We start from the raw sequence: 17402 nt of genomic DNA on the forward strand, positions 1-17402 counted from the left end.
AGAGGACCGCGCCCTGCGGCGTACCTCTGGTGCCTAATTGGTAGGGGCCGTGTTCTTCATCTTGTATCCGGATGTACGATTGCCGGTCGGAGAGAAATTGTTTAACGTACTGAAACGTGTTGTGTCCACAGTTGGTTTGGGAGAGGTGTGTCAGAATTATGTCGTGTGTGACATTGTCGAAAGCCCCCTTCAAATCGAGGGCGAGTACTGCCTTGTCATTGAGGGGGTATTCGACGGGATTTAGAATTTCGCGGTCTAGTTGAAGCAGAACATCTTGCGCGGACCGGTGCGGGCGGAACCCGAACATGGTGTCTGCGAAAACGTTTTGGTTTTCCAGAAACTCGGACAGCCTATCTCACACCATAGTCTCCATCAGCTTTCCCGCACAAACGTGAGGGAGATTGGGCGGAGGTTGTCCGTGGTTATGGCTTTGCCGGCTTTCGGAATGAAAGTGAGCAGGGCGGTCTTCCATTCGATTGGGAGGATTGAGTTTATTTATGCGAGGAGCGCCTCGTAGGCCGGGTCGGGAAGGTTGGCAAGTAGTTTCACTGTTATTTTGTCTCTTCCCGGCGCCGTTCCTTGCTTCATTTTAGTGAGGGCCGCCTTCAGGTCGTGGAGCTGGAACGGTTGGTCCAGCTCCGCGTTCTCGGAACCTGCATACGAGTACGCTGGCCCTCGCGGGTCCTGTTGTATACAAAGGTATTGATCGCGTGGTTTGCATGCTAATTTTGAGATGTCTCCGTCGAAGCTATGGATAGCCCGTTGGAGATGTTCTTTTGTCTCGGCTCTGGTTTGAGTCGGATCGATCAAGTAGCGAAAGAGACGCCAGGTGCTCCGGCTAGACATTTGTCTAGCGGCCGTGTTGCATCGGTCCACCCAATTCGAGTCGGCGAGCTGGGCCGCGTACTCTGCTGCTCGTTGGGTGAGCTCGGCGATGCGAATTTTGAGCCTCCGATTGTGTATTTGGCGGCGCCACCTACGGACGAGGCTGTGCCGCGCCTCCCATAGGTGCAGGAGGTGGTTGTCGACCTCCGGCGTGGCCTCCGATAGTTGAACTTGAGTTTCCGCCGAACGAAGGTGCGCAACCAATTCTTGTGACCACGCGTGGTAACCTTGTTCGTGGATAGGGGCCGAATTAGTGTAGTTTTGCCGGAACTTGGTCCAGTCGGGTAGGCGGCCTTGGGCGTGGGATGACGGTTGTGTTCAGTATGCAGTGGTCACTGCCGAGGGTTTCCTCGGTGTTGGCGCGGGAGCGGAATCCCCGGCAGTTCCATTGGGTAATTTGGATGGGGGTGGCCGAATTGGTACGGAGAGAAAGCTTAATTTGAGGGCTGTCCGCCATGGTCATTGAAGGGAAAGACCGGTTGCAGGGACACTGCTCCGGAGCCAGCACTCGCGGGGAGGGGAGCATCCTCCAGTCCGGAGAGCGAGCAGCTGTCATTGTTTTCTACTTCAATTTCAATGGTGCGTCGCGACGTTTTCGGACAGCGGCCAGACACGTCTTTTATAAGACCGCCGGTTCGTCAGACGCCACGCGAGGATTGAGCGATATGCTGTGCGACGATTGTCGGTATGCTTTCAGTTATTTTGGCGATGGCGGAGGTGATTGCCGCGGAAATTTGACTTTCTAGGGTGTTGAAACGGGCATCTATGCGGGCCTCTAGACGGGCCTCAAGTGCAGCTTCCACGCTCAGTGCTGCATTCGGTGCCGCGGGCTCACTCTCCATAGCCTCAGTTGCGGGGGTAGAGGGGGGAGTGGTAGGCTGTTTTAACTGCGATTCCAGGAGCGTAATTTTTTTGAGCAGCATCTCAATTTGGCCCTCGAGAGCTGCAATCTTGGCTTGCTCGGCACTGCGTGCCGCAGGGGGGGAGGAGGTAGGGGAAGAGGAGGCAGCCCTGCCCGTACCGCTCACCTGCGTTCCGTGTTTCACGGCGTTGGCCCAGGCCCTGGCCTCGCCTCGTGGTGGCGACGTCGACAGTTTTCCAGTGTCGCCGTGTGGTGGCGGCTGCGTCGGCGGTCGCTTGCCGGCTCCTCCGGTAGAGCTTCTCGGTGCCGGCTTCTCGGTGTTGCTGTCGTCCCGGCTCGGTGACTCACCGGGGAGGCCAAGATGGCGGCTCTTGTTCTTGGCCGCCATTTTCCTCTTTGTCCCGCCCTTCGGGGCGGCCATCTTGTGTGTGCGGAATTTTGCCGCACACTCACGTGAGTTTGTGGCGTGTCCGCCGCCACAAACAGAGCACCGTGGAACACACTCGTGAGGGGCCCGCACCCTCTCCATAAGCGGGGCTTGTTGCCCGCAGAGTCCGCACGTGTTCTGCTGCGTGTTGGGACAAGCATCCGCTCGGTGGCCGACAGCCCCACACAGGCCGCAGGCCGGGATTGTCCGGTAGTAGGTTTGCACTGGGATGAGCATGTTCTCATAGTGCACAAAACGCGGTTTCTCCCTCCCGGAGAAGGTTACCCGAGCTTTGTTAGAGGAGCCGAATTTCCTCACCTCGACAATGGTGCCTGCTCTCCATTGCACCTGCTCTCGAAGCGATTCAGTGGTGTCAGAGTTGCTGACGACGATGACGCCGTGGCAGATATCGCCTCCGTCTTGCCTAAGGTATCCGTGGAGCGGAATCGGCCCACAGTCGGTGCTGATTGAGAAGTCCCCGAGGAGCCGATCTGCCGCTGCCGGGTTCGGGGTGTGGATCAATATCAGGTTTTGTTCACGGGACGGCAGAACCGTAACAGACCTTGCGACCTCAGGCCCGAGGCAGGCCGTAATGGCGGCACCGTAGCGGTTCTCCGAAAAGGCTTGGTGCAGCGACACATGTTCGCGTGGCTTGAGCACGACCAGGAAGTCATCAGGGCCCGGTTTTGGAAATGGCCGAGGCTTCCATTTGGTAAGGGTCTTGCGTTTGCTTCCCGCAGCGCGCGAAGCGGGAGGCTGCGTCTTGCCGGCTGGTGTGGCGGAGGCTGGGGCGGCGATGGACGCCGCCGTCTTGGCTTGAACGAGCGAGCGACGCGCGACCGCTTCATTGAGAGATTGGTGCCGAAATGTCGGAATAGGAGAGGAGTTTTGATCTTCTGATGTTGAAACCGTCGTCCAGGCCATGGCGTCGGGATCGTAACCCCTCAGGAATGACGCGGGAGCCGCCATTTTACCTCGGGAGGCCGGTTCCACGCCGCCGGGAGTCGGCGTCGCCGTGTGGCCTAACGGCGTCGCCCACGTAGGCGGGTGTAATTCGGTTGTAAAATCTTCAAAAGTGGTCCCACCTGGTGAACATTAGTATCCACGTGGTCCAGACGGTTTGCTGCGTCGATTGACGTCGGTCTTGCTGGGGTGCAGAGGATTGAGCCGTGACTCCAGCCGAAAATCAACGGAGCCGACACACCACACGTCTTACGCCGTCGCGCGCTAGCAGCGTCTCCCGGAGCGTTCGGCGCGGCAACGAAACGTGCGCCTGAGCAAGCGGAACGAACCAAAGAACTCGGTGTCTCGGAGCCCCGGGGAAAGGATGCACGCCAGCCAAACGTCGTGATCAGCATGGGCAGAGAGATAGACAGATAGTGATCTAAAGAATGGAAGGACGCTTGATTCTGCAACCCGTGAGGGAGCAAGGAGAAACGTCGTCAGGGGAGAGGGAGTCCGGGACGTGACGCGCCTCGCACCTGTCCCCGCACATCCCCAATGTGCGCGTGGCGCGCCACCTGTCGGGGCAGCGCCGTACATTGAGAGAGGGGGGGGGTCTTGTGTGTTTGCCGCAAGATGGCTCTGCGTGTGCGGAAAGCGCTGAAGAAATGTAGCGGAAACGCACTTCGCTACTCGTGTAACTGCGACTTCTGTAAAAGACATGTTCATAATTACCGATATACACCGCAGTATAACTTTCTACGGCTCGTTTCTAAGGCAACACCGCATTCACTAGAGGCGCTTTTGCACCGCTTTGAAGCATCGAACACCGTTCTCAATTCAGTTTTCCTGCATGCTGACCTGGCAGGGCGGCCGTATCGGGCCCCGGACTTTCGCGATGCTCTCCTTTCAGTGCTAAATGCAACTGATATCCTCGGCGCTGGACAATACCAGATGAGCCATTTGTGGTTAGTCACATGTGTTAACAGCATCGCGAAACAGAAACTTGTCGACAAAGGCGAGTTGCTGGTGAAAGGCCTCAAGTGCCTTGTCATAGACCCGGAATGCAAAAATATCAAGATGAAGCTTCTTTGGCTTCCCCCACACCTCGAACAGAGACGGATTGTTGAAGCGCTAGAGCCATATGGCACAGTGCAGTCCATCACGAGAGAAATGTGGCGGTGTGACGGCATGGAGGGCTGGCAAATGACTAATCGAGACGTCGCGTTCACATTGAAAGATGGGGTTTCTGCCAGTAATCTGCCACATCTATTGAGCATATATGGCCACCAGTGCCTTATCTTGATTCCTGGCCGACCACCACTTTGCCTCCGGTGCAACAGAGTTGGGCATATCCGGCGATACTGTAGAACACCGCGCTGCAGTAACTGTCACCGCTATGGTCACCCTGCAGATGCATGCATCGGAACCTACGCTGACAAACTTCGTGCAAATAGACCAGCTGAGGATGATGCCATCACCGATCTTCTAATGGACGTGAGCGAAGTTGTGGACGCAACTGGCGAAACACTCCCTGAGTCTCATCGACAAGAACAGATTAAGCCGTCATCGGCTGACATTAGCGTTAGCCAGAAGCCTGCGTGCGAGGATGACACTAAGGCACCTGACGACGAACCAACTGTGTCTTGGGCAGAATCTCCACCAGTTCAAGATCGCCCACCGTCAGTGGAATCTGGATCGATGTGCGAGGCCGCCAAGAAGCGTCCAGCGCCATCCGACAATCCATCGCCCTCGGCAAAGGAGGCTCGCGTTCCCAAGGTGTCAAAGTTGACAAAACCGCTCCGGGGAACGCCTACACCTGCTGATGTACCTTGTGTTAACGTGCACCTAAAAGTCCATAGTGCATCACCTCATCAAGAAGGGAGCGGTGCACCTCTGGAGCAGCGTTTAGACGCTGCACCTACATAGGTAATCATGGCGGGCGCTCTTCCCTTCAATTTTGGCACTTTAAATGTCCGTGGCTTACGAAGTAAGCGACGGCAAGTACAGCTTTTTCATTTGTTACGCAATCGAAAATTAGATATTGCTGCTATTCAAGAAACAAAGATTGAATCCGACGAAAACACAGAAATAGCTCTATCTCCATTCATATCTGACTATAATGTTTGTGTCAGCCATGCAGTAGGCGTTTCCGCAGGCTGTATGTTATTTGTTAGCAAACATTTACAATGTGATTCGCTACATTTGTTTACAGATAGGGAAGGGCGCCTAATCTGCTGCAATATTGATATCAGTGGCACGAGCTTTAGATTTGTGTGTGTTTATGCCCCGAACAAGTTACGTGAACGCGAGTGTTTCTTCTTATCTCTAGAACATCATTTCTGTACTGATCGTGCATTGGTCCTCTTTGGAGCCTTTAATTGTGTATGTAACGCGCAAGATCGTACATCACTGAAGCTGAGACATGATCCAAGTAGTGATGCGTTGCAACGCCTAATATGTGATTATCAGCTTATGGACATTGGGGAAAATGAAAAGGCGGGATGTCGATATACACACTTCCAGGGTACCTCGCATGCAAGGCTTGACCGAATTTACGTTTCACTTAGCGCGCTACCTCTTATTCATGGTTACACTGTGCATCCTATATTCTTTAGTGACCATTGCCTAGTCTCAGCATCTTTTGGCAGCCGTCGGTACCACAGTCGGCGTATGTGCTGGGACCTGTGGAAGTTTAATAACCAGTTACTTTCGCGTGAGTGTTTCTTAAATCGCATTACTGAGCTTATAGCTCATGTGTCTTGCCGCAAGGATTTGCCACTCTTTGCTTTGTGGGAATTATTCAAACAGGAAGCTAAAATGATAGCTATCGAAGAATCATCAATATTAGCCTTTGAAAAAAAGAATAATTACAAAGCATTGTGTAGACTTTTGAGTGAATTGCATGAGCTTGAATGCATACATCCGGGTCAATATATTGATGATATTCATAAGGTCAAGGCACAGTTACAAACTTTGAACGCAGAAAAATACAGAGGTGCACTAGTGCGGGCGCGAGAGCAGCGTTTCCTGGAAGAACAGCCTTGCAGTAGGGCCCTTGGTGATGAGCGCCGACACGCACTGTCTAAACAAATACTAGAGATAGAGTATGGTGGAATGATTGTTAACGAGCCTACTCTAATAACTAAAGCATTTTTTGAACATTATCAAAAACTATTCCGAGACCATATGCCATTGGATACAGATGCTGCCAAAAAAATTGTATCGTTGCTGCCCCAGTTAAATCAGGATGAGTACGATTATACAAACGAAAACATTGATATCAATGAGGTAACTTCATGCATCGATTCGTTAGCGAAGGGCAAAACGCCCGGCCCGGATGGCCTTACTGCCGAATTTTATCAGTGTTTTCGTTCCCTCTTATCGCCATTATTACTTCAGGTGTACCGAGAGGCCTTGGAAGTAGGGTACCTAACCGCCACAATGTACGAAGGACACACAGTCCTTATAGCCAAAAGCGATGATGAAGAGAAATTGCAAAAAGTTGACGGATATCGGCCTATCTCCTTATGCAATGTGGATTATAAAATCTTTGCTAAGGTATTAGCTAACCGTTTGCAAGTTGTAGTAAGATCTGTGGTCGGTGATCATCAAACATGTGGCATCAGGGGGCGGTCCATTCAGACGAACATTCATGTTGCGAGATCGGTGCTAGAGTGTGTAGCTGAGGGGATTGGACAGGTGGCAATGGTACAGCTAGATCTGGCTAAGGCGTTCGACAGGGTGAATCACTCATTCCTGTTTACTTTACTAGAGCATATAAATATCGGATCTCTGCTCCTTAGAGGTGTCAGGATATGTTATGCTAATGGCTCAACGCGGCTTATAGTGAATGGCTCTCTCTCCGATCCGATTAGGCTTTTATCATCAGTACGACAAGGATGCCCCTTGTCACCGCTTCTGTTCTGCTTGTATTTAGAGCCACTTTGTATGGGCATCCTTAAAGAACAAAATTTCCAAGGGTTTAAATTACTGACTAATGAGGTTCGAGTTCTTGCGTATGCAGACGACGTGGCCTTTTTCTGTACCGATAAAAAGAGCGTAAAGACTGCTCTTGCAATTACAGAAGAATTTTGTGCTGCTTCTGGTGCAAGCGTTAACTTTGAAAAAAGTTCAGGTTTTTGGTTTGGATTATGGGCCACAATGCCATCACATTACGCAGGAATTCAATGGAAAGAAGATCTGCGTTATTTAGGTGTGCCTCTCTCACAGTATAGAAATAGCAACGCTCATTGGTCGGGGGAAGTTGGCAAAATTCAACGTAAAATGAATTCATGACGAGGGCGGAATTTGTCAGTGTTCTTTCGTGCTGAAGTGTGTAACGTTTTCTTAGCTTCCCGTCTTATGTATGTGCTCCAAGTACTGCACTGCTCAAGACTTCGCCTTCAGGCACTGCATCGCGTATTTGCAACATTCATTTGGAGTTCGAGCTGTGAATGGATGCGGCGCGACAATCTGTTTCTCCCCCTTGAACGTGGTGGTCTAGGATTAGTACACCTCTTCGTCAGGCAAATTGTTTCTCGCCTGTTTTTCTTTCGAGACAGTGACCATCCGTTCTTGCGTGAAATGTTGCAACTGCGTTTAGTTCATTATGTTCCTAACATAGTAGTGTCATCAAATGTCAAAGATGTCCCACAGGCTCCTTGGGGCTTTCTCAAGGAGGTTGTTGACACATTTCTTGCAAGTTAGATTCAGCCTTGAGTACGTGTTCACAGCGACTCGAAAAGCAATTTCTGCGGCACTGGTTGACTCTATTTTCCCAGATCCTTTGTATCGTGCACCTTATTTAAACCGACCTTATCAGGATGTACTTAAACGCGTCCGAAAAATGTGTGTGCCTCCTGGAGTAAAAACATTTTTCTTTAAATTACATTCGGAAACACTCCCTGTTAAAACTTGGTTGAATTCGAGGGGTTGCTTTGTGCCGTGGTCAACAAACTGTCGGCTCTGTCCACGTGCCGAAACCATAGATCACTGTTTCATAGACTGTAGGGACGCTGTATTTTTTTGGGACATTCTCCAACGGACGCTTAAAAAGGACATTGACATGACTCCATACTCAATTAGGTTTCTACCGTTTAAGGTTACAGGTGGTCCTCCCTATGACATGTTCATTGTACTTGGTTTATACAGCCTGTGGAGAAGTAGACTCTGTGATCGCCATGCCGAAAGCCCGCGAACTACAAAATCCTTCTTTCGCGAAAGTGCTGCGTATGTAAGAAGTGTGTACGCTGTGCAGGAACCTCCGCCAGACTGGATGCACTTGTTGGATGCATGTGTGTGTTTGCCTGAGTTTTAAGTGTGTAGTTGTGTCCGCTTTGTTATACACCTTCAGTTTTCTTTTCCATGTAATAAAGAAAAAAAAAAAACTCGTGGCTGAGTGGTAACGTCTCCGTCTCACACTCAGGTGACCCTGGTTGGATTCCCACCCAGCCCATCTTGCAAGTTATTTTTTATTCATGAAGTGCCTGCCGGGATTTATCGCGCACGGCCAACGCCGCGGATGCCGACACCGACGCCGACGACACCGGTTTTTCTGCGACACGAGCTCCTTAACGCTGTCGCGTTAAAAAGCACAGGCAACCTTAACCTTGTCTTCGCGCCAAAGGATGGCAACCAAGTGCATGGTGCACTGTATCTGCCTCTTGAACGTCGTTATTGGAAATAACAAACTTCCGCGTATAAGAAGCTACAGCTTGAGTGATATCGTGGACAAACATTAGGAAGAAATCGAAAGCAATCATTATCATTATTTTTTTTGCAAATTGTTTGGGTGCAAGTTCTTTGGGATGCAATTGTACGAGGTGTTGGGGGCCAAGCACCGCATTTTCTTAAGCTTTTGCCGGTTGCCCGGATGATCTCATTTTGTTCGCGCAACGATGCTCGGATGTTCTCGTTTCGTTCTCGTTCAATTATCGTCCTTTTCTCGTCTTGAGTGCCCAGATAACGCTCCTAGATTTTAGCTCAAGGTCTCTTGAAGGTCGCCGATAAATGGAGGTAAAAGAATTTCATGGTTAAACAAACAGCCGTGGCAAAGCGCACAAAATGAGTAAAAAGGAGGGGGGGAGGGGGCTAGAAAGAATCACTCGTCAGTGATAAACTGCGCATTGGAAATTCGGTCTACATCTGGGACGATGCTTCTTGCGCACGCGTTCCGGTTGTATCTGCTGATAGAGAGCCACCCGAATTATAGTGATTCCAAGTATCTGACAAGCAAATGTGTATCCTTTCTGCGAATGCCAACGGAATTGCGAGTAAAATAGATAAACTTTAATTTTTTTTTCGCTTTCTTACTACCCTCACTTAGTGGCTTTAACTGGAACCTGGCTAAATAGCAACATTGGTGCATTTATCGACGCGATCATGGCTCACTTGGCGGGGGGATCGCAGTGATTGCTAAAACTGGGAAAAACGTTCAAGTAATGCAGCATGTAGAACGTCGTGAGAGCTTGTTCCCGAATATTTCAATAAATGATTTATCGTTTGTTCTTTGTGCTACTTACAAGGCGCGTGATGCTGAAGTGCGTTTTCTTCTGAGACTCCGCGATGGTTTGGTTGAAAATTTGAAATTTGTTATCATCATAACAGGACATTTCAATTCGCCATCCCTTGACTGGACACATTTGTTGCACGGTGTATGTGCTCAAGCTGACACTATTCTTGATATAACGCTCACTTGAAATGTTTAACAAGTTGTATGTGAATTTACTAGAGAGCGACGACGTTTGGATATTTTTTTGTTATTGATCCTTTTCTAATGGCGTTATTGCGATTAAGCCAAGTATTTTATACCATAAATTGTCGTTTTTCTCCTAATCGTGTTCTAGGGGTGAAAAATGTAATCGGCTTGATGTGACCAGTCGTAAAAACTTTGGACAGAGTGATGACATTTCAGTCATTGATTATTTAGAGATAACACTTGACGTAAGTGCTCATTCCAAGGGTGCTCAAGACATATGAGCTAATTTTTAAGAAGTTGTGCTTTTCTGTGTTATAAACGTTGTACGGTCGCGATAAAAACTTTAGGGACCAAAGGTGCGGCGACTTTTTGTTTATTTTTGGCAGCCTGGACATTCCGGCTGAAATCGAGAGAGCACTCGTACGCGCGCGTGTTCGACCAGTGCAAGGCATTAAACCAATTCCAGGCCGCGGAGCCACGCGTGAATATATTTTGATTTTTTTGCTGGTGCCGTGGTCCCTAAACTTTTTATCGTGACAGTACCTATGAGAAAAGTTACAAAAAATGGTAGTAACACATGGGTTAGCCGAGAAATAATACCCATTAAACGTTTACTATAACGAAGGAGAAAGAAACAGAATATCTGCAAGAAAGTTTTCATGGAATTGAAAGATGATCGCGCAACTAAACTGAAACACGCCAAGCATTGTTCTTTCAATTTTTCAGTTCCCGAATTTCTAGAACGTATATGTTAGAATTTTGGCGGTGTCTCGGACAGACAAAGGAATGTGTTCAAAAAATTACAATAAATGATCAGCTTATATCTAAGGCAGCTTGTGCATTTAATATCTACTTTCATAGTATTTTCCCCCTAATTATACCTACGCACACACAAAGAAATTTCCGTGTCAGATATACCAATGATAACCAATGAGGGAGTGCTATCTATGCTACGTAAATTGAAGGACAAAAGAAGCGCGAGTACTAGATGGTATCCCTAATGCGCTCTGGTAATGCGTTGCTGCGCAGATTGCAGAATACTTGGCTAATATTTTTCACAGTTCTTTAAGCATTAGTGACTTTCCCGCAGATTGGAAGACAGCGCGCGTTGTTACCGGTTCATAAGAAATGTGACAAGCTTGAAATAACAAACTATAGACCTTTGTCCCTTACTTCCACTTGTTCAAAATTTTGTAACGCATCACAGCTGCTTATATAAGGTCTATTTTGTCTAACAATAAAGTTCTTTCCCCATTTCAACACTACTATACCAAGGGAAGGTCTATTACGACTCAGCTCCTCACCACTGTACAGGATTTTAATGACATTGGATCAATCAGGGAAAATAAATGCATTTCTATAGACTTTATCAATGCCTTTGACAAAGTTTTGTATGGGAAACTACTGCATAAGCTAGAATTAAATCTAGTCATCCCTGCTATTTAGTAAAATGGGTTAAGCTTACCTGCAAAGCAGATACGCTTCCACCCATGTTCCACCTGAGCACTCGACTCAAGGAACACTTAAGGGACGCTACGACCCTACCCATATATATATATATATATATATATATATATATATATATATATATATATATATATATATATATATATATATATATATATATAAACGACAAAAATGGAAAGCGAGGACCCGATTTTCATTAGTCATATAAGAAGCCTACGAACAAAGACACCAAGAAGAGCATAGGGGAAATTGCATGCATTCATTAATTGGAATAACGAAAATGATAAAATAACGGAAATGAAAATGGCTGAAAAAACAACTTGCCGCTGGTGGGGCACGAACCGACGTCTTCGCTTACGCGTGCGATGGTGTCCTCGGTGTCTTTTTTTCTTGGCTTCTTATGATATGTCCATACACAGGGTGTGTTTTCTTTAGCTGCACCAAATTTTTAAAATTCGAAAAATATAAATCACGGTAACGTTATGTTGACCATTCGAATGTACGGATTGGCGGCATCTAGATACAGCGAAATTTCCCCACTTACGTGCGCAATTAGCTTTCCAATTATCAACGATAGGTGGCTACAGGAAATCGATACTCTGGGGCCGGTCCTCGACACTACCTATCTCAACGATCAAATTTTGAACAGCGCAGTTCATGTGGGAGCTACACAAACAATTAGTTCCCCTAGGCAGGCCAATTGTGGTCGATCACAATTGTCCAATCAAATGTGGTCGTTACAAGTTGTCGTTAGACATATTGGTCGTTTCGTAGTCGTTACTAATCATTACAAGTCATTTCAGTCATTATTAGTCATTACTGCTCACTAGTAAGTATATTTTGTCATTTGTAATCAATTGTGCTCATTACAAGCCGTCGTTAGACATATTTTTTTTTCATTCCGGAGTCATTAGTAGTCATTACAGGTCATTAGTAGTAATTATTAGTCACTACTAGTCATTATTAAGCTCTTCCAATCTTTCATAACGTTATCATTCCCTAACTGTCACTATCAGTCATTTTACATTCTTTAATCTGTCTTCATATGACGGGATGACGCTTCGCCGGACACTCCGGCGGTCACGTCTGCTGACACAAACTTCACGATGAGCTTAGAAAGGCTTTCACCCTAAAAGAGCGTCTGTGTCGTCGATGTCATCGCCTTTCGTCACGTCTCCGAGGTCACCGCCGGTCCGGCCCTGCGAGCAGCTTGCGTTATCTCCATGCTTTCTGCGTCGTTAGCCTAGCGCTTGAATGCCGGCGCACCGCCAAATTTACTTCGTCATTCCATTGGGTGCCACGTGTCCACTTCCACCGACGAAATGCCATTTCAGGCTTTTGGATGAGAACGACGTTTAGTCAAAATTCACTTTCTGCGGGAAAGGTATCTCGAACGTGCGTGCGCGAGTTGTGTAAATAAAAACGCGTAAACTGAAAGAGATATGAACATAACTCACTGAGTGAAGGGGGGGGGGGGGGAAGAGAAAGGAATGCTACAAGCGCAGCAAAGAACCTGCTCAATGAACCCGTACTTAAGTGCACTCAACAAAGCATTATCCCTAGAAGCCACTGCTCAGCAAGCTACTTGTTAGCCCAGCGGGAGACACATGGTCTCCTGCTAGACACACTGCCGATGCGAATGGTCGTACGACCGATCGCATCGGCAGCCGCACTCTTAAAGCGGGAGACACATGGTGCGATTTTTGGTGCGATCGGTCGTACGACTATTCGCATCGGCAGCCGCACTCAACAGGTTTTAAAGCGGGAGACACATGGTGCGATTTTTGGTGCGATCGGTCGTACGACCATTCGCATCGGCAGCCGCACTCAACAGGTTCTCAACCAAATCCGCCGCACGCGGCGCCGAATCGCACGCCGCGCATGCGACCAACTTGCTGAATATTGTCGTGCGACTGCCGCATCGGCCGGGCGACCGCAGCCAATGACAGCGCCGGTAGCGCGAACGTCACGGCCACGTCGTAGACCCGATGGGGCGCAGCTAGCGAGCGAGCGCATCGCCGCTCCGATCATGTCTGTTTTTTTTTTCTCCCTGGTCGAAACGAAGGCCTCTTTCGCCGCTGACGGCGGCACATAAATAAGCTGCAATTTGTTTCTGACACGAAATAACTTATAGAATAAAGTGGCCTCGAAAGAGTGCATGTTATAAAACGTTGTGCGATATAGTAAATCGTTGGCGTGATTTCTAATCGGACGCGGTCAGCGCAGACGCGCCAGCAATCGTCTATACGAAGCGGCTCGCCTGACTGGCGTGTATACTCATCGCTACTTACGGCACCGAGGAAACTAACCGTATTTTCACTTAAGAGAAACATAAATGTTCAGACATTGATTGTGCTGATGAATTTAGGCGCTTTATTACGAGCTGCGGACGCATCGGCATGGGTTCTCGGCCTCGGATAGACGGCCGGCGAGCTAGGCCTACACAGTCTCCCAGCGATCGCAAGCTCGCCTGACATGCTCATTCGCTTCCCTCGGCGCCAATGAAATCAAATGTGCTGCAATTTAAGCGTGAGATAACTGTGTACATGTTGTTCCCACTAACATAGGCGCTTCGTTATACGAGCTGCAAGCGATCGTGTCACAAGCGCCACCGGTGTCGGATTCGATGGCCGAGCTAGCTATGCTTGCCACTGTCAAATTAGCCGTTACTGCTAACGCGGCCTTGCGGAAACACGTCTACAGTGCTTCCATAGGCGTGTTCATATTGTCATCGTTTGTTTCAAACAAGAGAGCTGTGCAAATACGTTTGCTTTCACTTTCTGTTCGAAGTTATGCAGCATTCCGAACTGCCACGCAGGGGCGCCGGTTCTGGGCGGAGCTACCCGCCGCTCGCTCATTTGTACCATGTGTCCCGAATCGCCGCATGCGGCAAGTCACACACGACGCGCCGTACGACAGATCGCACGGAAAATCGCACCACGTGTCTCCCGCTTTATACGTATTTCTCTCTCTCTCTCTCACACACACACACACACACACACACACACACGCACGCACACACGCACACTCATGCACACACACACACACACACACGCACACACACACACACACACACACGCACGCACGCACACAGACAGACAGACAGACAGACAGACAGACAGACAGACAGACAGACAGATAGACAGAGAGAGAGAGAGAAAGTGTTGTTCCAATCACATGCCTTTAAAGAAACGATTCAAAATGATGGCCATTCGTGGCAACACGCATCGTGAACCTGTCTTTCATGGAATCCAAGAATCACTTGAACATTGCAGGTTCAATTGCTGCAATGATCCTTGCTTTGAGGTCTTCTACAGTAACGGGTTCAGTGGCGTAAACAACATCCTTCACACATCCCCAGAAGAAGAAATCTCTAGGGGAAGGTCTGGAGAGCGCGCCGACCATGGAACGGGTCCATTCCGTCCTATACATTGAAAAGGGAAAGTGCTGTGAAGGCACGACACAGCCCTAGGCGAGGAATGCGGAGGAGCGCCGTCGTGTCGCTACCAAGTGTCTTTCAGGAGAATTAGACGCAGTCCAGCGATGAACTCTCCTACGACTTCTTCCAGTGTCCGTTCGGTGTGCAGTGTGCCAGTGAGTGTGCTATCAAAAAGATACGGCGCGATAACTGTGTCATTGTAAATCCCGCACCACACGTTAACCGACCAGTGTACTTGGGGATTGTGCTCACGGAGTCATGGGTGATTTAAATTTGTTCAATAATGGCGCATTGTGAACGTTCACGACTGAATTTCGACAAAACTGGGCTTCAACTGTCCAAATCATTTTCTTGAGCAAATCTAGGTCTCCATCTAGTTGAATCAACGCCCAAATGCAAAAGCCTAGGCGTCTCAAGAAGTCTGTGTCTCTTAATTCTTGGGGCAGACTCAGATGAAATGGGTACAATCGATGTTTCATGAGGATTCTCCACACTGTTGGGATGTTCACTCCCCAAGACTCGGCAACTTCTCGCGTGCTTGCTTCGGGCTTTGTCACAATATATCCGAGTATGGCTTCTTCGAACTCTCTGCTTATCACATATTCTTTTGGTGTCCATCGTGTCATTAGCGATCCAGTTGCATCAAAAATCTTGAACACGCGTATAAACGATGTATGCGCAGGAACGCTCTGGCCTGGGTGGCAGGCGTAATCCCAGGGGTGAATCCACGCATGGCTGCTATTCGCCGTTTTAAGTAGACACTCTTTCGACGCTAGCGCCAAGGTCCCCTTCAGTTACGACCCTAGCAGGAGGGCGACACCTTGGCAAAATGCCAATGCACACGATTGTTTACGTTGTCATGGCAACAGGAACAGCATGCGCGCGGCGCCGCCTTGCCCTAGCGCTCTTTGTTATTTTTCTTTTTTGTTGTGATGACGACCCGCTCCGCTGCCTCTCCACCATTCCCAATGCCCCGCCCACCTTCACTTTTGGTGCCAAAAATCGTGCACTGGCCAGGAATAAAAGAAAAATAAAGAACAGACGTTTCGGGGCCCCGTGTAGGTCCCTCGATCACAATGAAGATGTAAGCATGAAGGCGCGGCTATCTATGGGTGAGGTGGCGCAGCGTGCTGGTGCACATCTCTGGAAGATCAACCCGCGTCCTGTTTATCGTGCGCCCAGTTGGTTGGATGTGAAATGATTTTAAAAGCAAACGGGCAGATAAGTGTTTCTGTTTTGCGATGAGTCCGGTTCGCGATGTTCCGCCAAGGCGTTCGCGTCTGTGTGGCCCTTGGCGACGTCATTCGTGTTGTTTCAAGCACCGTTTAACATTTCCGCTCTCTCTTCTTTTTCTTTTATTGTTGGCAAACGCACGTTTTTTGGCACCAATATGTTTCCTCCCCTGACGAGTTTTCGTCGATCACTTGACTACCTTCACTTTTGCTTTCTTTTTTTGCCTGTCCGCGGCGCGCTTTATTTTTTCTTTATCGAGCGCGTGCGCTATCATAGGCATTGCTTGTGAACTGGCGTGTAGTGCGCCTTGGGAATTTTATTCGTTAGCATGCACGCAGACTTGTCCATACTGTGAGTATGCCGGCTTATGCCAGAACAAATATTAGTTCCACTTCCAACACAGAAGATATTTGGCCCCGTTTTATTGACTTCCTTTTCCGAAAACAACTATTTTCGCATAGCTTGATATGATAGACGCTCAGAAAATAAATAAAAGTGAAAAATGCATGACATGTACATGTCTACTACACAACAAAAAAGTTCACAGCAAGTGAAATAACAAAAAAAAAATAAAGCTCAAGAAAACGCGAAGGCTGTTTCATGTACACACATATCAGAAAACTTTTATATAATACCGTAAAGAACAAAGTGTAGAAGAGCTTCTGATATGCGCACTGAGAGCTTCTGATATACTCACTGAGATATTGCACAAAACTGGATGACGTATATGACATAGCCATGACAACTAAAGAATGGGACAATTCACTGGTAATGGCAAAAATATGGCACGCCAAATACCTAAAAAATAGAATAAAATGCTTAGATTGTTTTCTTGATAGCCACGCAAAAAAAAAAACAAGCGCACAAAGGTATATGAAATGCGTGACATGTTCATTACTACTGAACAAAATTAAAAATACATGGCAGAACAAAAATAACATTGTACTAAAAACGGAAATACACATTATCACATTATTTTTCACTTGGCCAAACTTGAGTAACGGTGGCAAGGAGGAGCAGAAGGTAGTCAGCCTTTGCAGCAGCACATGGAAAACATTCGCAGAAACGCCAATTCTTCAAAGACCAGGTGAAAGAGGCCAACAACACGACTTTTCTTTCACCACGAATCAAATTCTTAGCAGTAAAATTACGTCTCTTAAGGCACGAAGTCATACATGCCAGGCACTCCCTTGTGTAATAAACACGAACTGCAAGAATCTGCATATAAGAGACCTGCAATGCTCATGCTTCCCAGAAATAAAGAGCGTATCGTGCCTACACATGAAGGTCGTTCGCGCGGTTTTCCCATCGGCAATTACTGAGATAATACACAAACACGAACTGTAATTTTTCAGCTGTTAGTACGTTTGTGGAACGGTGACACGCAAAAAAGCACTGAGGGCGGAATGGAAAGCTGGGCGAGTTACTGAAGTTGTAGAATGAGACT

At 48.1% G+C, this 17402-nt stretch overlaps 2 protein-coding genes across 2 annotated transcripts; one reads left to right on the forward strand and one right to left on the reverse strand.

Annotated features, from left to right (window-relative positions):
• Positions 1-1523: 1523 nt before the first annotated feature.
• LOC126542898 (uncharacterized) lies at positions 1524-3143 on the reverse strand. The gene has a single exon (XM_050190019.2). It carries the CDS (start codon positions 3141-3143, stop codon positions 1524-1526), a length of 1620 nt encoding a protein of 539 aa, XP_050045976.1.
• Positions 3144-3957: 814 nt separating this feature from the next.
• Positions 3958-5045, forward strand: LOC126542914 (uncharacterized). Its single transcript, XM_050190030.2, has one exon. The coding sequence runs from the start codon at positions 4071-4073 to the stop codon at positions 5043-5045; it is 975 nt and encodes a 324-aa protein (XP_050045987.1). The 5' UTR covers positions 3958-4070.
• Positions 5046-17402: the final 12357 nt, after the last annotated feature.

The sequence above is a fragment of the Dermacentor andersoni genome, chromosome 2 (genome assembly GCF_023375885.2).
Source record: "Dermacentor andersoni chromosome 2, qqDerAnde1_hic_scaffold, whole genome shotgun sequence".
Taxonomy (NCBI): domain Eukaryota; kingdom Metazoa; phylum Arthropoda; class Arachnida; order Ixodida; family Ixodidae; genus Dermacentor; species Dermacentor andersoni.

Excerpts from the sequence above, each read along its gene's own strand:
- LOC126542898 (XM_050190019.2), bottom strand. The coding sequence starts at position 3,143 with ATGGCGGCTCCCGCGTCATTCCTGAGGGGTTACGATCCCGACGCCATG.
- LOC126542914 (XM_050190030.2), top strand. The coding sequence starts at position 4,071 with ATGAGCCATTTGTGGTTAGTCACATGTGTTAACAGCATCGCGAAACAG.